Source organism: Lepisosteus oculatus, chromosome 29, assembly GCF_040954835.1.
Source record: "Lepisosteus oculatus isolate fLepOcu1 chromosome 29, fLepOcu1.hap2, whole genome shotgun sequence".
Classification (NCBI taxonomy): domain Eukaryota; kingdom Metazoa; phylum Chordata; class Actinopteri; order Semionotiformes; family Lepisosteidae; genus Lepisosteus; species Lepisosteus oculatus.
In genome coordinates, this window is record NC_090724.1 from 2,583,612 (window position 1) to 2,610,452 (window position 26,841).

Here is a 26,841-nt window from a genome sequence, read left to right on the forward strand (position 1 = left end):
CTGATCAGTGTCACAATATGGCCAGAACTGCTCATACGATGCACACAGCATTTTGCGTCCGATACGTGAGTGCAGATTTATCAACGCACAAAAGCATGCAGACGAAATTCATGTGTACATATTTCAACTTTGGCTTTCAATGGCTAATTCAATGCCGTAAAGTTTAAGCAACAGTGTCCTCCCCCCACTCCCATTTAGAAACAAAGAACTCAACACAGAAACGGATCCATTATTGACAACATTGCAAAGCACTCCGAGGTACAGAACAATGTGCAATGCTTCAAAGTATATCCAGATTGCTGGGGGGAGGGGGGAGAAATGTTGCTTAAATTACATTTTGAAACAGAAAAGTGCAACATTCAAACCAAACCCCGTTTTTTTTACATCCGACTGGAACATATAGATGATTTATGGCCCAATGCATTAAAGGAAAATAAGCTTATATGAAAGACTGAATATAAAATAAGTTGCAAATACCATATACAGCTTTCTTCAGGGCACCAGCAAGCAATATGGCAAAGACAAGTCTTATAGAATATAAGTTCTGTTGACAGATTTAAACCAGGAATCAAGCTAACTGTTATAACACTTTAAGCAACTAAGGAACACTATCAGAAAAAGGACAAAACTGTGTGTACCTTTCTTTTAGGAGCTAAGTACCAATGTCTTATGTTGCTATCTTACCTAAACTCTCGTGTTTCTTGTATTTTGGACTGTGAAGCCAAGTATTTAAGCCAAATTTGAATCCTATCCAGTTCAGTCTTTTCTCTTCTACTTTAGTAGGCACATCACCAGTGAGAGCTGCCCTTCCTGGTAGTAAAGACACTTTAAGCTTCCTGGGAAAGACTGCCGAGTTGTATAGTAGTTGTATAGTAGGTGAGGGCATGACCTGGTGTGGGAGCTGAAGGCCTGGATTTAGGTCCAGTCACAACTGTATCAGCAATCCTGGTACAGAATCCCCCCTCCAAACAAATCGCACACTACAAATGTTAGTAACAGTCACATTGCAGATGTTTGAGTATAGCTAACAAACACTCAGCATTATGAATCTGACCAGTGTCCATACAAATGCATTCACAGGCTGTTCTGAGTCTCCTAATCTGGGAAACCAGAGTTAAGTCCCATACTCTCGCTACAAATCAAGGTCAATCTGCTTAGTTATCACCCTACAAGGAAATGAGACTGAATGGCTGCAAAAAAGAAGATGCCATGAGGATACCTTTTCATCAAGACGTCAAGCCTAGAACCCTGCACCTCTTGTCTCGAGAAAGTAACCCAATCCACACACCGACAATTCTCCGTGCAAAAAGCAAGTGCACTGCACTGCACTTTTCCAAGTTTCCAGTTGCTCACTGAATGTTCTGAAAGCTTAGAAGAGGAATCCCAAAATTTAAACACTAACCAGACACTTCCCAGAAAAAAACCCACCCAATGCGGAATTCGGGGAATGTGAGATTTGCTGCCACCTCCGGCTTGACTGCGGTTGGGACTTTACATTCAGACAAAGGTGATGGATAATCTGGAGGCACTCATCACTAAACTAATTACATTCTCCGTGGCCTTGAGAAGTCAAACAGACACCACTGGACAACCTGGATATAGCTCTGCCTCTCGTGGTCTCAAGCAAACCAGAGAGATGATGAAAAAACCCACAGATCAGACCCCAGGACATGAAACATTTCCCTGTAAAGCATATCCAGGGAAGGGCCTTAAACCTTTTGCATTTTCCTTGCTCTGTGCACTGGCGTATATTGACACAATTTACTGATTTTTTCCATTAGATGCACATCTGCAACTGACTGCATCTAGAGAGGCAGGAAGAGCAAAGGGGGAGGAGTATTAGCTTTGCGCACTTTGAGCAACACCAATAATCCTCCCTTGCACCTTTCCTCTTACTCAAATTTCAGGAATAAGCACTTTAGTGTGAGTTCTGGTACGAGAAGAGTGGGAAACGTGAATTGTTCTGTTTATTACAAGGATTACCATGTCAGGATCTACAGTAAGGGTAACAGAAACAGCAGCACATGTGGATATGAGAGCTTTGGGCTGCAGTGGTCTCAGAAAATAACACTCAGAGCTCCCACCCTTTTCTGTTTCATCCTAGCTCTGCACCTTTTCCATCTTAAATGCTGAAATAAACAGAACGTCACTTACATTTTTTTATTCTCACATTCAGTCCGGAGTAAACATTACACGCCCGAAAGCAAGCAAGCACCTGCTTCCACCTGAAGCAATATCTGTCTTGCAGAAAGAGTCCACCGGCCCGACCAGCTGTTGCACACAGACAGCCCCTCTACTGGCAGGACCCAACAAGTTCTATCAAAAAGCTTTTCTTTAAATTTTAGAATTGACTGCTGTTGCCTGCCTTTGCAGGATTGCCGGTAGAGGCAGAAACAAAATCAGAAATGCACCAAACGTACATGCAAACTGATGGAAAGCTAAACTGCCCAACCTTTCTTGGTACTTCAGAGTCACAACGCACACGATACAGGACACAACAAACAGAAAGTGTACTGCAGTTGCAGCCTGGTGACAAATTGGTAGCAGAGCCGATTTCAGCTTAGCATTCTTGCTTCTGTCAATTTCTGTAGTTTTGAGAGCTTTCACAATTACAGACTGAATACACAACATTTTTTTACTGCATAAAATAAAAAAGCTTACATTTATATATATTTTTGTAGTTTTACATAAAAGACAAGACAACGTAATAAATAAGTAAATACATAGTTTTTCTCTCCCCATCCCCATTCTCTTTCATCTGTACTACTCTCATTGTTGCATAAGAGATTCTTTCTTTCTTTGTTAATGTCCAAACACAGGAGTCTTGCAAAAAAGAGAAGCCTTATACAGAGTTAGTGAATAGATCCCTTGCTCTTTTATGCTGGTATAATGATAAACTTTGCTTCTTCCCTCACATGATCGGCAGCAAATTTACAGGAAACCAAAGAACAGAAATCAGTTTGCCAACAAGTGATCCTACAGTTTGATTACTGATGCAGCATGGCACCATGAATTAAACTTGTACATGCATTCAAGGAGTATTCAACTCTAGCTTTAAAAATGTTGTAAACTTGAAAATAATTATTATATAAATAAAAGCTTGCTCTTCACTGCATCCTGTGGCTCTCCTGGATGGAAACCTCACAACAAATCAGTGTGCAACAATCCGTTTGTACACATTCAGAAAATACAATATTTTTTTTCACCTTTGACAAAATAAAAGAGCATAAATATTTTAACCATCCTCTTTTAGTTAAAAGCATTTTAACAGTATAGAATTAAGCTTGGCAGATTTAGGTTGAATACAGTTATGTATTTTGCATCTTATTTATGGGGTGGTGTATTCTTTCAATATTTATTTCCAGCTCTTCACTCACATTTTGTATTGACATGTAAACAATTATAGAATAACACTACCTATACATATAAATGCATGTGCATATAATAAACATAATACATACACATAGTTATGTACACATGTATGCACATGTACAGTGTCTAAAACCATGAATTTTGCAAAAATCTTTTCTCCTCAGTAACTGTACTGAGGTAGAACTTCTCTTTAAAAATCCTACTTTTTTGCCATTTTGCCTATAGCCTAATTGCCATTTTCTTTACTGAGCTCCTGCTCAGTGAATATTAAAGTACATTTGGCATAAACATTTTGGCTTCTAAAAAAGTAAACCTTTATTGTGGTATAGAATTGTGATTTTTTAAGACGCTGCATGTTAGTTATTTAAGTATTTTTCTTGGCAATCTGAAAATAAACTAATATAGAAATAAGATGTGCAGCAAAGTCTTAGCTGCTATAGACACTGAACACACACACTGCATGTGCACAGGACACAGACTTTGTTTGCATTTCAACAAACCCAAGTTTGCCAAGCTTAGACATAAGGCAATTTACACCACAGCTGGAACCATCAACGAAAACGTGTCAGTAGAAGAAGGGAAAGACCACAAAAACAGTGTAGTGCTCCACTTGCAATGTATTAAGTCCACCCATTTAAGAAAGGAAATAAAAATCAATAGTAGTTCATCTTCACATCGTGCTGGCCTTTAAATAACCAAAATAAAGACTGACATTAAAAAAATACCATGCGCAACATGCCTACAGTACAGAATTCAAACTGGATCCAAAATTAAAGAACACAGAAGGAACACCGAAACACCAGACCCAACAAAAGCAAAATTGTTCAGACTACTCCCCCACTACACCCCCCCACAATAACAGCTGTGAGCAGGAAGTTGTTTTTTTCAAAGGGTGTAGTACATTTCATGACTGTAAATAGTGACTGGCTTTCTGCATGCTAAGATGGTGTTTAATGCACCAGTTTTTCTCCTATTCAGCAGGCTGAAAAAAGTGCAAACTTGTTCGTCTCAAAGATGGAAAAAAGAAAGCAGACTCAAAGATAGTCAAGCGTGAAGCAGACAAACGCTACGGTGGCAACGAAATGGTGAGAATTCTTTTAACTTGTTACTGCACGTTTTTTTGTGTGTCCAAGAAACGTTTTGCACAGTGATATAATACTGGTACTTGATTCACTAACATGCACAAGCATTTCTAGTAAGAAAATGAAAAAAGAACCAGGACCGTCTGATCGATATGTTGCTCATTCTTCATGCAAATTCCAAAAGCTGCTTACTGGGCCATTCTAGTGCAGACAGGGATGAACCAAACTGAATATAATGCTGTAATCAAGACTATGTACAGAGAAGAGTTGCCTTTGTCAGGTGATTTAAGGCAGTTTTATTTCCAGTCTGAAGCTCTAAAAACACCACAAAATCCCTGTTTTGGGGATTTATACTGATAAAAAGATTACAGGTCTGTAAGGGATGTGACACCCACAGAAGACTGAAATGTAACATTTAGCTGTCAAAACAAACGTGCTGTAGCAGAAAGTACCTGAAACATATCGGCTTTCTCTGTAAAAGCTTGATGCATTACATGCTTTCAGGATCACGTGCCAATTGAGTTTTTCATATTCTACGCATTTTCAAAAAAAAGGTGATTAGGATGCATTGAAGAATCATCAAGAGGAGTCTGGTCAGGATTCATCACAAAGTTGCAACCAGGTAGTTATTGTTCAACACCCACTCTAAATTACTGGTAACTGCAACACTGGAGCTACGTTCAAGTTACCATCCAGTTTAATGATTTAGAGTAAAAAAATAATTATATTGTGCTTCTAAAGTCAAATTAATTAAAAAATCAATCTCCACAGCCTTTATGAGCAGCTAGTATAACATGGGTGACTACAGTAAATAAAAACTGACTTAACTATGCCTTTTACACTGGGCATCCCAAGCTACAATTAAAAGAAATTTTTCCAGTGGGTTCTGTGTATGTCTAGCAGAAGTCTGCATTCAGATAGTAAAAAGTAAAAGGATTAAATGCCACATCAACAAAGCTTCCAAAACACAGGTTGATCTGGGAAAGTGAAAGAAGAGATAAATTCTGAATAATGAGGTTAAGTTTAAGCCTAGTATTTTACATTGTGTTTACAATTTGAAATGTAAACAGAAGTTAAAAGCACATTTAAAATCTTCAATTGCAAATAACTCCCTCCTGGACAATGGTGTAAGATATATCTGAAGAAAATAAGCTTCTACTGAACCCAAACAAAACACATGCACCCCGAATTTTGATGTATCTCATAACATAATGTATCCACCAACACGTTGTAGCCTACAAACTGAAACTTAACAGTTATCGGATCTGACCTCTGCATTCCATTACTTCACGTTTAATTCAGCCTTACACAGAAGTCCTACGTCCACCACTGAACTGCTGAGGGTTCACAAAGTTAAAATGAAGTAAAAATCTGTCTTTGAAAAAGTCAAAGTTTTCCTTTCACTTCAAGCTCACAACCAAGGCACGTGATAATAATAACACACCTTGTAAATGAATGCACCTTCATGAATTGCTCACATCACAATGGCCATCTTTAGAAACAAGCAGCAATAACAAGTGTAAAAGCAATCTTTCGAGCTACTTGATAGTTAATACTGAAAAGGCGTCAGTAGTTTTGGTTTGGTGCAATAGTGGAAACAGCTGTGCAGACTTGAGTGGCTTTGCACAGCTAGAGGACAGCTTCAGAAAGTATGAGGTTAGCAGTCACACATGATGAACGTCATAGTGCTTCATGAAGTCCCCATTCGTTCATGAATCACACCAACACATAAAACCACTGAAATATGATAAAGCTTGTTAGCAATGCCAAACAAATCACACAAACCCTGCAGAGAGCCTGACTGTACACAAAGGGTTTCTCCAGATGTTTGATCAACAAAAAGAATCAAAACCCACAGCCCTTTCTACAGCTCTGACTACTGCATGTTCCCAACACATCTGTGCATTCTTAAAAATGCATCCTATAACTACAAAGGAGCAGCCTGTTAACGAACTTGTTAAATTTCAAAGCTGCTTATCAAAAGGCAAAGTTTTTAGGAGAGTCGGAGATTTGGGTCCAACATTAGGACTCCTGTACATTATTTGACACTGTGGTATACAGTGGATTTTATCAGGCTGTAGTTTACATACATTCTGGTTGCAGCAGTATTTCTAATGCTATAAAAGCCAGGTAGTGACAATCTTTTATTACAGACGGAAAGTTTTTTCTTCAATCCTGCGTGATGAATAACAGAAGTTAATCATCCTGCTTACAGGAGCCCTGCACCCCTGCCATGCATTGTCCAAGGCATTCCAGCAAGACTTTCTATAGACTTATCTACTGGATAATAAATATTGTTACAGGTTTTTACAGCTTTCTGCTGGTCGTGAGATAATCACACATGCTCTGGAAAAAAGGAAAACACGATTTGACTTTTCTGGTGAGACGGAACAGAAACACAGGAGATTGTGATCACTCAGAAATGGCATGCAGCAAGGGACAGGTATAAGGCGCTTCTGCTCCAGCAAAGTTTGCATTATTTCTGTTCTTCCACAAAAACAGGTAGTGCTTTCGACCAAATGGCAATCTGCATATTGAAATTTGGCCCAGGTTAACAACTGTTCACTCATCACACCAGATATGTGATAATTGTCTTGTTTTCCCAAACTGATCACTTCACCAATGATCCACTATTGACAACATTCCCAAGTCAGAGGGGGGTTCATATCATTTAATACTTCTGCCTCCAAGCTGAGGAGGCCTTTTCAAGCCACTGATTAGTCAATAAGCCACCGAAGCTAAATGACTAATCAACTGATTAAAACTTAAACTATTACATATCAGGAGCCTAATCATATTTAAACATCATGCAACAGATCTACAACCAGTATTTATTTCTGCCAGGGATCTCTATTCAAGACAGCAGTATTCAGTATAAGGAAAATATGAAAATCACATCTTGATTTATACATATATACATACATGGCTGTACAAAAGTCTTAGTATGCATCTTTTACTATTTTCACGTTTTTCCTTCTTGGTGATCATCTACTAAATGTTTTCAACCTTTTAAACTAACATTGGATCTGAACAGATCTGTATTCTGCAGCACAAAATATGCTACTAGTTTTATCAATGAGACGAGAAGATCAAATGACGTTAACAATAAGGAACACCTGACAATGCATCGGTTATATTTATGCCTTAAACTGTTGTAATTATTTTGAAGGTGAGCAATGTGAATTCAAGACTGCAAAACCTAAAAGCCTGGTTTGTTCTCACCCAAATTAAATGATATTAATAACAGATGCTGCTGTTATAATAGTGTGCATAACGTTAGCAGAGGCTTCTAGTAATTATTGATCCTCACAACATACATCAGCTCTAACTCCTGATTTACTCTTAAGACTTTTGCACAACTTTGTACATACAGGTCTAACAGTAGGGGAAATGTAAGTGATAGCATCATGCTAGAAAGTTTGAAAAACATCCCTTATGATCCAAACCTATTTCACTGAATCTGAATGGAAAATGTTTTTTGTGGTCATGTTAGTCTTAGAAAAAAACTTGGCTTGCCTAGTATATACATAATTCCAAATACACTTGATATGAACTTCACACTGCACTAGAGCAAAAGGTTAATAATTACCCTGCCCCCCCTAGGTATGTGACATAACAGGAAACAAAGCCACAAGAATCAACGATGGAACAGGACTCACTGCTCAGCTGTGTCCCAACTGGACAAGCGCCAGAACTTCTTTCTGCCAGATTGGCCTGAATTTGGGAGGTGCCAAAAGACAAAGAAATAAAAATGAAAACAAGCCACCCAGAAAAAGGCATCCCGCACCCTCAAGGAGTAGTAAACCTCCCACTACACCTTTTAGCTTGGAGGCTCTGGCTACAATACCCAAGGAATTACAATGGAAGGAGTGGTGGAAGTCAGAACAGGGGGCACAGGTCTGTGCTGCACAACAAAGCGTGGGCACAAACGATACTCTTCCTGGGGGTTTCTAAAAACAGAACACAAAAACATTCAGGAGATACTTCTTCATATTCACGAGCTAATGGACAATTGAAAAGAGAACCTGACTCATGTAAGGCAATCTGGGGTGATCTCACAGTGATGCGCTGGAGTTGGCTTGCTGGTTGCAGTGTTTTTTTTCCCCCCATTTTCACATTTTGTTTTTCCACCTCAAAGAAGAATGAAGTGATCCCATAATGTCCACATCCTTTTTTTTTTTTTAAAAGTCTGAGAATCTGTCACAAATGCTACAGAGACATAGATTTTCCATTTGACCTCATTTGGAAAAACAAAAACAATCTGAGCGGGTGGAAAGTAGTCTGGTTCTCTTTGAGGCCAGGGTTTCTCAGGTGGTGTGCTGTGGCACGGTGATGCGCCTTCAGACTGAAACGGGATATCTGCCATTTACGAAGAAAATAAAAAACAGTATATAAAATATTGTTTATATATTAGCTCTGTAGAGTAACCAAAGTGTTGTGCTGCGCGTCTGGTGTGTACATACAGGGACTTCTCTGTGCAAAGACGTGATATACGTGGAGAATGTTTGAAACCTCGGCATTTCGCCGTCATCAGTTCCTGCCAGTAAGGGGCGACTACGCCGAGTCAGATTAAACATTGAAATAAATCTGCTCTCATCTCATTTTGTAAGCGCTCGGGCCTGGCGGGGGTTGTGGTGGCAACAGGCTGAGTGGGGCAGGACCTGTTCCCCAGCAACAGCCTCCACACCCTCCTGGGGGGCACCCAGGGGCTCCCAGGCCAGAGTCCCTCCAGCGTGTCCTGGGTCTGTCTCCCCAGTGGGCTGTGCCCAGTACACCTCCAGCAGGAGGTCCCCTCACCAGATGCCCAAGCCACCTCAGCCAGCTCCTCACGATCCCGAGAAAGAGTAGCTCTACCCCTAGGGTCTTCCCGGACAGCCGAGCCCAGCAGCCCTACAGAGAACATACTGTACTGTAGGTGGCACAGAAAGCTAGATGAGCAAAGACAACTCTATGGAGATAAAAGCAATAGTCACACACTAGCAACTGAACAATACCTCAGGAACCCAAAACCATTTAGAATGGGGAGGGTTATTACTCCTTGTGTTTAAAAAAAATTCAAAGAACGAAAACAGAAAACTTGACCAGTGCTGGTAGATTTTAAATAAATACAAAACTGAAATTAAAAAAAAGAACTATATACATATATAAAAAGAAAAACGCGCCGACTAAAACTATAAGTACAATTTGGCAGGGTACAAAAACAGGCAGTGAATGCTGGTCAATTCCAGAACAAACAAAAGGACAAACAGAGAGAGAAAAGGGACACTAGAAACACTGGTTGCTGATAATCACGCATTCTGGCTTTTGAGGAAAAAGATGACCGAGATGGTAAGTTAAAGGAAAGGGAATCTAGTGTAGCGAAAGTAAGACATGACAGAAGAAAACCGCGTTGCAGCCATGACTCAGACAACACGGCGTTAATATTAAACGGCGATTAAGATGGGTGTAGTGCTTCAGCCCCCTTGTTTTCTTTTTAAATACACTACCTTGTTTAAGATGACCAGATACGAGCTTTATAAAATACCAAGGAAAATAAAAAAAAATTGACAACCTGCAGCAGGTGTTGAAGGAAAGTCTGGAGGAGGCTGCCGAAGAAACCTCAGCTGTCAGCCGCGACAAGGGGCGCATGGCATAAGCGTACAGTGGGCGCAGTTGGCATTACAAGCTCAGAACAACAAGCTTAATATCATTGGACCTGTCAGTGCTGCAGTTCTCCTCTCCCCCTCTTCCCCCACAGCACGGAGCAGCACGTCACTGACCAATCGGTTTGGCTGCTCGTCCCGGCAGGGCCTCAGGGGTAGGGGCAGGAGTTGGCGTAAGTTGGGGCAGGGGGTGGGGGTGGGGACGTGTGTGTTGCTGCGTGGCTCCCCATTCCTCCACGACAACCGGCACTCCTCACAGCCTGTCCATCCGAAACGTGTCCTCCGTGGCGGGGTCAGCCAGCACCATGTCCGGGTCGTTCAGCATGTGCAGCCCGTCCAGAGTCAAGGGGTCGATTTTCAGTTCGTCCAGGGGGAACTGGGAGTCGGCGTCGAAGCTGACGTCGCCGACCCCGGCTAAGGAGTTGGTCAGCTCCTTGGACAGGCTGGGCGGAGACTCCCCCGTGACTGGCAGGACAAGAGGACAAAGGGACAGATGAGGCACTTGAACCCGACTCGTTCCACGAACAGGACAGTTATAGCACTTCTCCCAGGCCCGCGCATGAAGCCAGAGAGGCAGACAGGCAGCCTCAGGCGGGAGAAGGGAAGGTTAACCATGTAAGGGACTTCGCAGTTAAAAGATGTTTTTGCCCAGCGCTTCGAACTGGTGCTTTCTCTGTGCACATTACCGAACCTGACTGAAAGTTTTCACTTGAACCAAGATGTGTACTGAGGACAATTACCTTGTTGCACTGCTAAGAAAAACTGAACAGAACCTTAACATTCTCTACTTAGTTAACTGTAGTACAACACGAGCTGCATCTCTGCCCGCTGCCGCGAACGGAGCCTGCCCAGACCGCCCTGGCAACGGGGAGCGGTACCTGTCAGGATGATGTTGGGGATGTTACTGTGGTTGCCGTAGCCCAGCTGCTGGGGGTCCTGCAGGCTGCCGTGGCTGCCGGTGAGCCCCATCATCGCGGCCTGCGAGTAGTTCAGAGTCGAGCACTGGCTGTACAGGTTACTGGAGCTGATGGGGTTTTCAATCATATTGAACTGTTCCAGCTAGGACAGAGAGAAAGAAAAGGAAAGACAAAACAGGAAGACTGGAAGATTATTATTTAAAATATAAAGGACTGTGCAAAAGAGGAGGTTCTTCGGTATTAATAATCCTAATTCTTAACAGCAAGATGATCCAAATCATGCAGCAAGTGTAACTCAAAGGTGTGTGGAAGGTGGAAGCCTCTGTGCTAAAACCCACAGTATATAGATGTCACTGTGAGAGGGGCTTAACACAGGGAATCCATCAAACAAGACATGTGTGCAGTGATATATGGCAGAACATCTGCAAAAGAGCTGGAGTCATATATTGGAAATAATTATAAATGAAGCTAAACAAATCAAGACTTGAAACAGAAAATATCAAGAAATTTAATCAATTGGAGAGAAGTTCCTTGCTCAAGGGTACAACATTAGTTGTACCTAATGTCACAATTAATTAGTAGCAGTGCTCTACATTGCTGTCCTGAAGAGACCGAAGAGATTTCCTTTTCTACAATATTCCCTGAACACATGCTAGTTTTTGCTTTCAAATCACAGTAATGCCATGCCCAAAATCAGGGATCAGGGAGAACAGACAAGCTGTTTCGGATTCCCCAGCAGAGTACTGTGTTTCATAACGGCACACTGCATCTTCGCCTGTCTTACTTTGGAAAGCTAGGACTGAACTGAAGCAAGATGCAAGAAATGCCCCTGCTCCTATTTTGTGCAGTGCTGAACTCCAGACGATCAGGAGGAGTTGAAAACTTCAGATTTCCCTTTGATTTCTGCACAAGCCCATTTTATACTTAATGACAGCCTACTTGAAACAACTGGATTAATTATTAAAAGGAAGAAGCAATCTTGCACTATACTATACAGTCAAGTCAGAGCTTCATTTTGACTTATATTTTACATATCTTTTTAAAAACACTGAAACAAAGCAACTTAGAATTATACCACATAATCACGAGAACAAATGGGTAATCTTTTTGATTGCTCTGTAATTGGTACTTTGAGATCAGCATGATTTGTGGAAAATCACATCACAGTTTTGCTTTGTTTTGCACATAAATGCATTGGCACGCTTTGCAAAACAGACACCTGAACAACAGCCGAATGCTGCATTTTCTACTTTCCACTGAGGTAATAACCTCAATTTGCTCCTTTGCACCTCACATGCTATCAGAGCTTCCCACTCCAACCTATGCAAATGCATTTGATTTTGATGTCTTCCCACCCAAACCCTCAATCATTCCACTTGTGGTTAAAACCAAAGCAGAGCTTGAAAACTTTGCAGACCTTAGTGGTTTAGAAAGCACTGACTTCTCTCACCTGGTGGGACAGTGCGTTCGTTTGTCTGGATGCAAGCTGCTGGTCATAGAAAGAATCCCCAAAAACGCTGCCAAGGATTGATGTGTGCTAAAACAAAAGCACACAAAGTAATTATGAAGACTTGAGCATAAAGGAATAAAAGCATGGATATATTTACTAGACGTCAAAGCAGTTCTCTCCTAAAAAAACTGGTAACAAAGTTTCATTTATAATACCACAGTCCACACGCCTTGTTTTTCCAAAGCTCTCTGAGTAATTTAAACAAACAATATGCTTCAATAAAAAAAGTCTTCCATTTCATGTGCTTTAATATGTGCTTGCAGATTAATATTACAAACTCAGGCTTCAATGTTCAAAGAAAATGTTTTAGAATATTCATCCAGAAGTACTGGGAAAGGTGGCAATTAAATATGTTCCAAGGACTGTGCAATGCACCTGTAACCACAGCAGTCTTTACTAAGGATAAAAAAAAACAAAACACAGAACAAAAAGTAGAAACAGACCATTTCACAAGCCAGAAAAATGACATGCCATAAAATCAGCAATCAGGAACACTGCTAATTAAATTCAAAGCTGATTTTGTTGTTGAACTAATAAGTAATGCAAACTTTCCTAATCTCATTTACTATACATGAATAAAAACTTACATCATCACTCAGATACTACCGAGATAAGTAGTTCTGGCATGTAAAATGTCTGTTTCCAATCACAGCCTGTGTCACACCACGTAAAATCAAAATCAAACCGCATGCAACATTATATTCAAGGTTATCACTGTATATGTAACTCTGTCTGCTGAGGGAGAGCAGTCCTATATGGGGCGTCTTTCAACTCACTAAGTGTGCTTACAGAAAGGAATGCTCTGTGCTGAAACAGAATACAGAAACAAGGACTTAAACGGCATAAAAACCTTTTTTGTTGCATAACATGAACAAGATTTCCCAAAACATTCAGATCATAAATATAAGGTCAATATTTTTTATAAAATGTTCTGTTACTGCCCCTTGGAGTCTGTAAATTTGTTGGGTTAACAGATTCCAGCAATCTAAAATACAGATGTAGGAGCACTGAAAAAGATCTTTCTCAATGCATTAGCTGCACCCTTGCAAATTTTGACGTGTCTAACCCTTATTCTCAGTGATCCTGTAAGTTCAAACCCCTGAGACCAGCAAGCTTCAGGTTTTTAGCACTTACAGTATGCTGAAATTACAAGAATAAACTGATTTATCACTTGTGCAGTGATAGTACACTGAAATAATTCTTCCGGTATATATGTCCATGGTAAAATATACTTCACACTTTCCAAAGAGAAAATGTTCCAATGCAGGTGTTTAGAGTTTCTGAATAAATACTTGAAAATGGGGGGAAAAAAATGTTACGCATTAACTGTTAAGGTGAGACTTGCTGTCTTTTACAGAAACTAAGGTGACCTGCATTTAAGCCTTTTTTTACACAAGAGATGGTGGCAGTCTGTGTAGTCTAACAAGCTATATTACTGAAGCCAGATGCTTTGACTCCTTCAGGGAGTGGCTGGATTTTATACTCAGCCACCACCGTCACTAAACAAATAATAGCAACCGGACAGGCCCTCTTGCTTGAAACCTTTGCTGTTTTCAGTCAATGAGAAAGACAAAGCCTTTTACCCTGGCTCAGTCAAGGTGAGACAAGCTGCCCACTAGCTGTTTAGCGCCAACGTCCTGTTACACAGCCTTTAGAACAATGACTGCTAACCAATGGATCCTCTGTGATATCATCACTGGAAATAGCAGGACTAGGTGGCTGAAACACAGCCTGGAATTCATGCAGTATTTTGACCAGATAAGGCCACTCGTGAGCCCCAAGAGTGTAACATTCAACCACATGTACTCAGAAACACAACTTAAAACAAAAGTGAAGGGGAAAAAAAAAGACTTCAGGAGGCAGAACAGTATTCACTAAACAAATAAACTTAAAGCATACTCTTCCTAACCATATATTGGAAAATAATAGATTTTAAACTATTTTAGGCATAGGTACCGTTGAATGAGTTTGAAGGAGAGGGGGGGGGGGGGGAGTCCAAAAACAGCAACAACCAGGAAAAACACTCAAGTCACAGATACTCATGAAAATCAAGACATTGTGTTTTGTTTTTTTTTTTAAAACAGCAGCACACTGGAAGTCAAAGCTGAGGACGTTGCTGTGGCGATATGTGATGCAGACAAAAGCACAGTGAGACACCATGGCTCAAAGATGGAGGAGCTGAACGGTGGATAAGCCAGGCCCAGCAAAGCACATCGGCCCTTACTTGAGGAGAGCCACCAGGAGAGAAGCCTTGATTGGAGACAGGAGAAGTGGGAGACTGGTTGGCAGGGGACCCAGCACTACTGCGGTACTGCTGGAGGGCGGCCTACAGGATAATATTACAGTTAAAGACCAACAGATCCTGCTCGCCTGTTTGACACCTAGGAGACGGGACAGTTACTTTGTTTTAGCTCCTGGGGCTGCAGAAGGAAACTTAAAGTACTTTCAGACACACACACACACGTGTACACAAGGTTCTGCTCACACTAAAAGGCTGTACTGAACACTAGGCCGGACTGAAATAGGAAGAAGAGAAGCGTGCCCTCCGATAAGCCACTGCACAGTGGAAAGACCCAGCTCAAAGGGGTGCTTTGTCTTTTCTTGGTGGTGTCGGGAGACTTCAACACTACAACACATTCGTTACTTCTTGCTTTCATTCAGGCAGTTTAGATTATTAGTCTGGTGCAGCTGCCTGTGGTAAACGAGGATTTTAATTCCGATTCATCATTTTAAATTTTGAGACAAAAGTGAGACAAAATCATTTAAAAGCAAAAATGCATTTTCTCCTTTCCCTCACTGTGGTCAACCACAAACACAATCAACAGGGCGAGATGCACTGGATAGCTCCCAGCTTGCTGTCTGACAGCTCAGGCTGGAATAGCAAGCAGTAGACACTAGGCCCTCGAGGACGGAGTCTGACAGCCCCGGTGCAGGCTGTGATAGACAGATAGAGTGATAGATAGATATTAAAGGAAGAGAAGTAGCTCTGATAACATCCACTAGCTTTCCCTCCGACAGCAAAGAGCAAATCTGAGCTCAGTGACTGGAAAAGGATTCTGCTCAGCAGTACAAGCTGAAGTTGCCTGCTGATTGACCAATCTGAAAAACAGGCCCTGTGATGCAGATGAACCATATTCACTGAGAAACTAGAAAGCAGAACTATGCCCTAGTGATCCTGAAGGAAGCACTGCAGTGCATTTGTGAAAGACGGCTGGCTAACTGAAAAATGCACCTTGCTCAGAACGTCATTGAACTACTGCATGAGACAGAACCTAGAATGAAATAATGGCCCCAGATTAAAAACTAAAATGGAAAATCCAAAACTCTTATGATGAGGGTACTTTAAAAAAATCCAAACTCTGGCCCCTGGGGGCCCTGGCTTCCTCTCATTTTTTTTCTCCTAGTCAAAGAACGAAGACCTGCTACTTCTTTGAAATAATAGTTTGCAGGCAGAAATGATTATGTAAATGGTTGTTTCTTAAAAGGCTGCAGCTTTCAAACAGCCTCTGAATGTTTTCACATCACCGCAAAAGTCCAAGTCTCCCTTTGGCTGAAAACGGTTCAAAAGGCCCCATTCGCAAATTAGTTCAGAAAAAAAAAGATTTAAATTAATTTGGCTCAAGTTTAACTAGAATAAAGGACTGAAGACACTGGGCCTTCAAGAACAAGAACAGAGCGACCCATATTCTTGTTTTTTGCATGTTGGACACATAAAAGGGCTAACAGAGAGGGCTTGTTAAAACTTACATTTCAGTGAATTTCACTCCTTATCCGTCTCAAAGCGACCACTCCACTCTTTATAGATTTCTAGAAGCGCAATTCCAACACGACGTTTCCCTGCTCTGTCATGTCAAGATACTTTTATTCTCCCTGCTACAAAGGGCGATTCTGTTCCATTATTTAAACCTCTGGAAGCACAGCGAATCTTTAATTCTCTCACAAGTGAAGCTAAATGCACTTGAAAGTGGAGATGGGAAACCAAAAGAGGGGAGGTTTTTGACCCAGGAAACCTCAGCTACTTCACTCAGATGAAGACAACCAACCCTAATGACAGACTCAGGACAGCAGGGTCCCAGGCCTTGATGAACCACTTACTCATTGCCTGGGGGGTGGGGGTGGGAGGGAACTACCGGGCCTGGATCCCACAGAGGTTTCTTCAACCCCACTGGGAGTTTTTGTTTTCCTTTCCTCCATGCCCACATGGTCTACTGTTCTTAAACAACATGGATAGCTATTGACTGTTGCGAAGGGCACTATAGTAAATGATTGAATTGGATCAGAGAAGGTACCACAATGACCACTCACGCTCCAGATCAACTATCTCTGTAGAACAGCCAGACTGAACAGATCAAGCTGTCAAAGCCCAGCATGTCTTATCAGAACTCTAATTATTTGATTTATAACAAATTATTTGCTTTATGAGGCGTAATTTCATTTTTTCACAAGCAGATAATTCAATCTATCTGAACCAGAAGGCAGAAAAAAAGTAGACTGCAGTGCTTACTGGCTTGAGACCCAGGAAAATGAAGGGCTTCATTTTCCTAATAGAGCCCATAATTAATTCACTGAAACAGAGTTCAGATAGAATAAAAATCTGAAGAAAACGTAGCATTCAAGGTCTTTGGAGGCTGAAGAAATTATGGTTGAATGGTTTGATTATAAAACAAAATGCCATTAAGATATCATTTTTGTAAGTTTTGTCACTTGTAAATGATACAAGGAAAAAGGGATGAAAACAACACAAAGCAAATGGTTTTAAAAGTTTTCAAATAAAATGGGATGCTTGGCAGGCTCTGATTAATCTGTAGGTCTGCAGAAAGCTGACATTAGGAGTTTCCAGATCAGTACAAGATGGGAAACATTAATCCTTTATCTTAATGCGAAATCCTTATTTCAGCTCCTCTACCTAGTGCACAATGTGCTTATAACACAAACAGCCCACTATGAAGTTTTAATTGTCAAATTCTTCTTGTTCTGTACAAAATAACAAAGTGTAATCAAGATTATTCTCTTTTTCTACCTTTAAATTGACAACTGCTGTAAAAAACTTTTATTAAGACTGCATTGAAACATTGATTGCACTGAAAAACATTTCTTTCAAATAAAAAAATGTTTCTAAACAAAATCCCTTGCAGATTTTCTAAGGCTTTGTGGGATTTAATGTAGATTTAGTCTAGTTTTACTGCATGAGAAATCAGAAAAAAAACACAAAACAATTTTGCCTGTTTGCTTGTTCACTGCACAAGGTAAATGTGGCATAGTAGCATGGTGGTTTAGCACCACTGCCTCGTAGCTGCAGGGTCCTGGGTAAGATTCTGGGATAGGCAACCTGTTGTGAGGAGTCTGCATGTTCTCTGTTGTTGTATAGGCTAACATCAGGTGCACAGACACGACTGACCACATGATTCCAGTTATAGCTGAAGGAACTAGAGTGAGAAGGGTCCAATAAAGCCTAATGGGCCAAATGGTCACCTCTCATTTGGGACCTTTCTGATGATCGGATGGCATTTTGAATACCAAACTGTAAGACAACCCTATCAGAGATCGTGAGTACGTCAGTGTGCCTTACAAAGGAGGCAGCGATTTTAAGCATCCTTTTCTGTATAATTAAAACTAATCAGGAGAATTATTTGTTTTTAATTAAAATTAAATTAATTCATTGAAATTATAAAGGAGCCCACACCACAGCATCTGTGGACTCATAGCACAACATATGACATGGCCTGTTAGAAAAGGGTTTGTAGGACATCATCATGTCTACTGATCTAATCTGGCTTTTAAATTTACATCAGCAGTTTACACAGCCTGTATGCTTATCAATGCAGACTTTAACTTTCAATTCTCAATTATGTAGGAAAACAATATACTGAAAAAACCTAGGTGGGATATTCACATGGGTAAGCAAAGCAATTTCTTGCAACAAGCAAGAAATGAGATACACACTGCCTACTGCACAGCAGCACAAGGTAATTCATATACACATGGGAAGACAGGAGACAACCTGAGAGCTGAACTAGAGTATCTGTTTACAAGAGATCAGAGCTGCATGACCCTATTATTCAATTACTTTAATAGTGTTTTCTGGCTGAGGGGCTAACAATATCGACCGAGATGATTCACACTTGATATTAGAGAATGGCTGCTTACATTTCTGCTGGTCAATCAGTTATAGCTTTGAAGTAAAGACCAGAGGCAATAATTCAAAGTGATTCATCAGCTCCTATTTAAAACTGAAGAACAACTTCAGCTCTCACGCTTCACGTCATAAAAACACAAACATGACCGTGACTAAACTTTTCCAGGAGCTCCAACTCTCTCATATACTGTATAGAAACATAATGGACCAAGACGTTATTGAGCCAGCCTTGACATAATAGTTGCTTGTACTTTACTAACTCACTGTAAAGTAAAAAAACAATCTGCATCCTTTCACGTCTATGGTTACACTCTTACATAATGAACAGAAAACCTCAGCATGTGAGGTCTGCTGCCTCCAGTCTTCAGCACTAAAAGCTGTGCTGCGGCTAAGTGCTCATGACTAACACATTCAGAAACATCCATAACAAATGGCTGCTTCACTTCAGCTTCAGTCACAACTACGCTACTATGTGCATCCACACACGTACTGTATGTGGTCTGCAAAACAAATAACCAGACCAAAGCGGGCTCCCACACCGAGCAATGCTCAAAATTGATCAAAACCTTGCCAACAATGTTCTTTTATTTTCCTGAAAGAACTCAAAAAGCCGACAGAAGAGAAGAAATCGTGGGTCTTGTGTTGAAGAGGTCAGCAATGCAGGCACTCCGGGTTGCCATGGAAACCCGGCGAGAGCTCTCTGCTGCTCTGTTTCACTACAGCGCTGGATCTCAAAGACGCAACAGCGGTCTGGTGCCTCACCGGGCCACCACGGCCCTTGCAAGTCACCAACGGCTCTTTTAGGCACACCAGAGCTACCCAGCCCAAGTCCCGAACCGTGGCTGGGGCGCTGAAAAGGGGAAAGCCGTCGGGATGGGAACCAGTCACGGACGCTTGGGGCTTATTGCCAGATCACGGCTTTACCTGCAAGGAATAACCACCCGGAAATGCGGAAAAGCAGGAGGGTTGTCTGAACTAGCAAACACTTTGACACTGGTCTCTTTCAGTCCAAGACGGACATGGATACAAGACAAAGGTGTGTTTTCTAGTAATTACTCACACTCCCACTACTGAGAGAAAAAAGAAATCAAACATACTTATTGAAGCTTAATTTAAGGGGACTGTGTGAAATATACAATTAATGCAATGTGTATACCTCTAATTTCTACTGTGGTTTGAACTTCAGAGACCTACATGAATGTGAGCCTTTGACTAGACCTGTGAAATATGCATATTTTTTATAGATTCTTCAGCACGTCATGCATGGAGAGGACGGAGCAAGCTCCTGATCCAGCTCCCTGTTCCAAAAATCCATTTAATATGTGGTCCCCCGATGGGGGACATATCAGATATTAAACTGCATCTAAAAATATTACATTCTATAACAGTCCTTTATGAGCTGCAAGTGCATGTTTTCATGCTGTTTGCGTGCAACACAGCAAGGGCCGCAGCAAGAGCACTTGCTATCAATACTCATCACACGGTCACATCCTATCTATAATGTTACTTCAGGTGTTATCTGGACTACGCCTTGTGGACAGAGTGTTGATACTGACCACAGAGGGTGGAAGTTTGCGCTACAGAAATGTTCTGCATCAAGCAGAACAACCCATAACCATGACCGCGGTTGTCATGAGGGGGCGGGTTTATGAGAAAGCGTGCAGGTCCATTGGACAGCAGGACGACGGCACACCCACTGAAAGATGAGCTTATTCAGAAACGAACCAAAGCTAAAATGAAATGAAAAGCCACTCGCCCCGGTGGATTGAAGGGCAAGTCTTCTGCCACCTGCACGAAAGATTCACTTGCACTCCGAAGACCCACTTTAAAAAGAAACTGGCCGGCGTCGACGCCTTTGGTCAGAGGATTTCGGCGGAGCGGAGTGGGCGGTCCAGAGTCTGAGAAGCCCTGCTCTAAAGCAGAGGGGAGCTGCAGGGCATGCTGTGTTGTCACAGGGCGCGACGCGGTCAGCACTCACCGAATTGATATCGATGCCCACAGAGGTCTGCGTCTGGTTGCCTGGGGGGGACTGGGGCAGGGTGGAGGCAGTTGACACGGACAGGGGCGGCAGCTGCACGAGCCTGGGCAGGCCAGAGCCCTGCTGCTGCTGCTGTTGTTGTTGTTGTTGTTGGTGCTGCTGCAGCTGTTGTTGTTGGTGCTGCTGTAGCTGTTGTTGTTGGTGCTGCTGCTGCTGTTGTTGTTGTTGTTGTTGGTGCTGCTGTAGCTGTTGTTGTTGGTGCTGCTGTAGCTGTTGTTGTTGGTGCTGCTGCTGCTGCAGCTGTTGCTGTTGCTGCTGCTGCAGCTGTTGTTGCTGTTGCTGTTGCAAGCTGCTCACCACCTGCGTCTGCGTCGGCGACGTGGGCTGAGAGAAGAAGGAGTAGGGTGGGAGCTGCTGCTCCAGGGTCAGCGCTTCCATCGTCACCGCCTGCAAGCAAACACCACGCTCCGTCAGGCAGAAAACCCCCCGAGCTGCAGGTCCATCACAGAGGACAGTCACCACCCCGGGCATGAGCTCTTCACCCCACTGCCCTCAGGAAAGAGATACAAGAGCATACGGACACTTACCACTAGACTAGCTTCTACCCACAAGCAATGCGATTGGTGAAGACATTTGGTCATGCCCCTCGGACCACACCTACACCATCTACCTCATTGTAATTTCTTATTTATTGCACATCTGCAGTCATTGTTTACATGTCTGCATCATTTACATTCAAACTGTTTACTTGTTGACTTGTACATTGTCTACTGTTTGTTTGTATATTGTCTTGATGCACTGTTTTTCACTTTAACAATCGAGAGACTTTCTCTAAGTAAGAATTCCATTGTACCAGTACATGTACCCATTACATATGGCAATAAAGTTCAAGTTTCCTCCCTTCTTTGCACACAATTGTAAACTGCAAAACCAGAGGTGGTGATGGGGGGTTAATAAAGTTACACGCATAATCACACAGATTACGTTGTGTGGAGTTGTGAAAATGGCTCTGCTGAATCAGAACTGCCTTTGCAAATGAAAAAGAAACCTTATTGGAAAGCCCACCTTTCAGCACATAAGACTACAGTAACTAAAGCCCTCAGAAGATCACTTGACAGTGACCTGTTCCAGCGGCAATCAAATCTGACATGAATAAAAACTTGCTTAAATTGCAATGAATGATAAACAGCAGTCTGCTGTAGAGATATGGTCTTGTGGCCTTTGTTCTGTACAGTTCAGGGGCATGCAACTTTGACTATTCCAGTCTTATTATAGGGCTTTCAAGGTAATTACAATAATTACTGAAGTGGTACATAATTGCTCCAGTCGCTAAAGGATATTTGAGAAATCTTGGATTAGCTTGGACCTATAACAGAAAAGACAGTTAAAGTTAATCACCCCTGAACCATACAAAACAGAAGCCACAAGTCTACTGAATACACTACAGCACACCTCTCTTTCTAATTTATTACAATTTAAACATGCTATAAGCCATGTTTTAAATAAACCACACAATTTAAAGTAAACTGCGTGGCTTGAGCATTTCACATCTGGCCTGTCCTCAAAGGGTTTGCTTAATCGAACAAGTTCTGCCACAAGGCTGACGTTCGAGGAGTAAATCCTCCTGGGTGTGCAAGATGACGGAAACCCAGGAGACGCAGCAGGAAAAGAGGGAACTCCGAGGAGGCAAAGAAAAGCCAGACAGGCACTGCGGCACGACTCTCCCTGCTGTGTGTGGGAGAAATTGGCTGGAGGTTCTGCAGTGCAGAAGGTAGCTGATTAAACCTCCTTCAAATCAGGGGAGATTCCACTGACAGAGAGGAGGAATACTGCTGCCCCCCTTTTCACCAAAAAAACCTGTGCAGCACTAGAAATACGCAACCTTACATAAACTGCAAACCAAATTCAGGAGTTAATCAGGATAACAAAAACAAGTGGGAGGCTCAATCACGAGCTTCAGATGATCTTATTAAGCTCACAATAAAAGACATGCGGAAATCAGAAAAGCAAATTGACTTTCTTGATGTTAAATTCCTGTTGATTTACAAACAGATTCTGCCCCTTGTACATAAACTATGCACTAAGGAATATGCTGTGTAGCAAATCAAAACTACACTCTAATACTAAAAGACACAAGCAAACTATTTCTGAACTTCAGTGGGAAACTAACCTCCTATATCCCAATTTATTACATAAGGTGTTAAGTTACATTAATACCAAGGTACGCATATTATTTTAAACAAATGAGTGGCACTCGCTATACTGAACTGTGCAAAATTAATATACAATAAGAAATCTATATACTGTAGGACAATAAAAGCATAATCATTTATGACTCTTACAAAAGCGATTAAACTCTTCCGTTTAAATGGTGGTGTCTCTCACACCTATCTTACAGGTTGCCTCTCCTGCACCTCCTAGGAGCAGTTGGGCAGCCATACTGATTTGTAAGATTATGAACCAAAATGGTGAAAAAAGATGAGGCTGAGTGGATGGTGGGTGGGGGTGCGGGAGTCTCGGAGACATTACTAGAAGATTCTGGAGCAGAAAAGTAGGAAATACATTTGGCCGACCCTGCATGACTGTAGGTAGTGAAATGTTTTGCGCCCAGAAGATATCTGTTTCCACTGTATTCTCTGTGCATTATCAAGTCCACGTTGGAGAAGGGTTTACCTTATTAACAGCATGCAGATTTATTACAGCACCTGCTGACTCGATCGTTCCAGGAAAGAACAGCTCAGCTCAGTGGAACTAGAAAATGAAATTGCTAGGAGTCCTGCAGTGACACAGCTGGCCCAGGCCGTCGGCTGCACATCCATTACCTGTGCAAGGGTCAGAGGAGGAGAGAGGGTGGGAGACAGCTGCTGTGTCTGCTGCCGTCGGGAGTCTGTGTTGAGGGTCAGTGGGACCACCGTCTGCTGCCTGCGCTGAGCTGCCCCAGTCATGCCGGCTTGTGATGTAGGGACACCTACAGACATAAAATAATTCACAGCCTGAGGACTTACAGTCTGCCAGCATCAGCTCTGCCATTAACGAGGGCACCTAGAAAACAGCAGCATCTGTCTGAGGACAAGTGATAGGAGGATCTCATCCTGATGTTTCTTCATATTGCTGCCAAGTAATACTGCTGAATGGAATATGGAACTGAACTAAACTGAGCGTTTTCTGTTATTAATAAGCTCTTTTCAAATTCAGGTAAGAGAGGAGGAGGCTTTTAAACATTTCAAGGTGAAATAGTTTAGTTTGAGGGTGGTTTCTAGTTGTGGTTGTGGTATTCGGAATCAGTATGGAACACGGGAATTATGCATGTTGGATTTTGGATGATTAAAAAAATCACAAAATTACATTATGTTTCGTGACGTTACAAGTAAAATTAGTCCTGGCAGGGGTGGTGTGTAAAAGAAACGCAATATAGATTTGTAAAAATGTCCTAACTGGTTTCCTTCACCAGGCAACGCCTGTGGTGGAAACAGATTTTCCTGTAATGTGTTTGCATTTGAATCGCAGGGGCAAACCAAGCCAAGTGCCATTCCTCCTCCTGACAGCCATCTGGGCCCTTTCTGAGAAACGCATGTTTGAGGAAGGCGTGCGAGGGCAGGCTGCGCACGAGACACCAGACCTGTAATAAACATGAAGCCTGAGAGCCCACAGAGCGCTCACTCTCCTGCAGCCAGGGGATCGTGCTAAAGCCACCGACAGCCTGCTGTCTTCTACGGGCGCGGGTACAATCTGAATTACACAGGTGTTAGTGTGAGGGGTCATAAAAGACTTGTTCAGTTTTCGTTTTTTTCCCCAAGTGTTGGAGGGTATTTTATTAGATTTCCTACCTGGAATTTGACTAAAACATTAAAAGACACAGCTCTTGCCTGTCTACATGGCAGATATTGACAATAATGTCTTGGGACAATGGCATTCAGCATCAGGTCAAGGCCTAAGACACCCAGCCAAGGACTGCTGTAGCAAGGCTGAGGAAAGATATACAGCTCTGAAAAAAACTTGGCTACACTGACAATCAAAATTGCTCACTAGTCCCAGATCCGAAAAGCACACAATATTATATTACTCTGCTGTATTAACCCACTCATTCAAAACAGATAATTACAAAATCTGCTGTACTTAATCTCCAGCTGCACTGGCCTTCATGACATTTTAAATCTGAATCCCTGAATTGAGAAAAAGAAAGAAGAGAACACCAGATTTCTCTCCAACACTGTGTGCACTCCAGGGGAGGCAGACTGATGAACTGTAATTTCATTGTTTCTGGCACCACACCTCCTCACTCCTGTGCAGGATAATGCAGCCCTCCTACTGTTATAGCTCAACAGAAATAATAATTACTGAACTTCCATTTGACTTCGCATTTAGCATTTGACACCCAACAGAAAATCAAAAGATCCCAGCAGTGATAACATAAGTGCATTTCAGGCAGCAAAATAATTCAGCAGACACGACACTGAGCGCTTCCGAGAACAAACCATAGCCATGAGATCAAAATCAGTCACTTGTCATTACTGTCACAGCTCCCAGAAGTGTACTATTTGTTGTTCATGGCTAAAGGAAAACTTTCTTCTGAAGTCCTGAATTAGTCCTCAGAATTCTCCAAAGGTCTGCTGGCACATCATATAAACCAAGCCACTAGGTCAGGGCCACAGGTGACCACTTGACCTGCCTGAAGTGAGTGACCACCTCTGAGTCGGAACACGAGCTCACAGGCAGTCAGGCACACCATAAACGCCACTTTTGCGTGGCCCCCTGAGGATGGCTGACCTATATACACCCCACCCTGGAGACAACATCGCCTGCTGCACCCAGATTCGAACCTGCAACATCTGCACTACAAGGCCCAAGGCTGGAGCAGGGACTTGTGCCTTTGAGGTCTCCAGAGAGCTCTCGGGTATCACACAGCATTAAAAAAAAATCACCAATATGAGCAAAAACAACAGCTCAGCAGAAGATCAAGGAGGAACTGAAATACCAGCAGGCGCTACAAATCGCTCGCGCGGGGGCTGCCTGCTCTACTTCAGGGGTTCACCTTGGCTGGCGGTGCTGATGCCCAGGTGGGTGAGGTTGGCCGCCAGGTTGCCGGTGCTGTTGGAGGCGCTCAGCGCGGGGAAGGAGGCGTCCTCGGGGTCCAGGGGAGTAGGCAGGGGCGGGGGGAACTGGATGTTTGTCAGGTCGGGCAGGGAGCCCCCCGTGTTGTGCGCAGCTGGAATCAAAGACGTGGTAGTTTCCTGGTCAGGTGACGGAAATATACTAAATCCAAAAAGAAAAATAACATTGACATTACTCGATCCAGTCAGGCCTCCGGGTGTATCTCCTTTCTTAAGCATAAAGCGCGGATTAAAATGCTTCAGCTTCTTCTTTCTGGCCCTGTGCTCGCAGCTTGATGGAAACGGCATCGCCCACACCAGTTAATTAACGCAGCAGATGAACCAATCAATCCAACGTTTTCTGATTCTACTGAGCAGCCAGAGTGCCACAGAGAACACAGACCACCTTTCCAAATCCTGCTCTGTAGGGGTTTCTAATGTAATCTCCTCTGTAAAGGTGGTCATTCCCTGAAGACTGTCATTTTTTAAAATTCAGTAAGCGCTGTGATTTCCTGACTTTTTACTATTGCTACCATTTCTTTTGACTTGCCACTGCAGCTAGGCATTGGTCCTGAACGGCACACAGTGTCCAAACACACACAGGACTATCCTGAGTCACACATTGTCAGGATTCTCCACACCCACTGTGCTTCTGTAACAAACACAGGGAAGCTGACGCGTTCCCTGGATAAATGACAACATCCCTGCTGCTCCTCCGCCCGCTACGAAAGTGGCCAAGCCAACGAGGAGAATAAGATGCCTCACGTCAAACCCCATCCTGCTGAGTCATTACCGGCTCAGTTCCCTTCTGCCACTTTTCCTTTCTGCCGTTTTGATTAACACTTTATTACCTGTGCAAAAATGGGGTATAACATCTCCTTTCATTCTCACAGGGCTCTTTAGAAAGTTTGTCAATGGTTAAGCTTGACCACCCTTCTTTTACAGTGGTGCCCAAGAACTAAAGGGGTCTCCATATTTCTAAGCTCAAGAGGGACCAGCACTGATACGCAGTTTCTAAACTGATCATAAAATTTCTCCACCAAAAGACACACATGCAAGTAGATATCTATCCATCCAGGTGGGGCTGCACACTGGTGGTGGAGAGGATCCCCAT

The 26,841-nt window shown here is 42.4% G+C and overlaps 1 protein-coding gene and 1 pseudogene across 6 annotated transcripts in view; both read right to left on the reverse strand.

Moving 5' to 3' along the window:
- The window catches only part of crtc1b (CREB regulated transcription coactivator 1b), a 43,691-nt gene that overhangs the window by 2,270 nt on the left and 14,580 nt on the right, over positions 1–26,841 (reverse strand). Inside the window, exons 8-15 of one of the 6 annotated variants that reach the window (XR_011183969.1) lie at positions 25,670–25,890; positions 23,460–23,605; positions 20,638–21,084; positions 14,748–14,849; positions 12,464–12,550; positions 10,975–11,155; positions 10,006–10,561; positions 1,986–9,344 (exon numbers count right to left, since the gene is read on the reverse strand). Coding sequence is in view for 2 of the 6 variants with exons in the window: in XM_069185886.1 (XP_069041987.1) it covers positions 10,350–10,561; positions 10,975–11,155; positions 12,464–12,550; positions 14,748–14,849; positions 20,638–21,084; positions 23,460–23,605; positions 25,670–25,890 (1,396 nt within the window). In the remaining 4 variants the exon portion in view is untranslated. Of the gene's footprint in view, positions 1–1,985; positions 10,562–10,974; positions 11,156–12,463; positions 12,551–14,747; positions 14,850–20,637; positions 21,085–23,459; positions 23,606–25,669; positions 25,891–26,841 lie in introns of those variants that run through there. The other 5 variants (XR_011183972.1, XR_011183971.1, XR_011183970.1 and 2 more) reach the window with 5 other exon arrangements.
- Positions 19,882–20,060, reverse strand: LOC138225600 (U2 spliceosomal RNA; annotated as a pseudogene).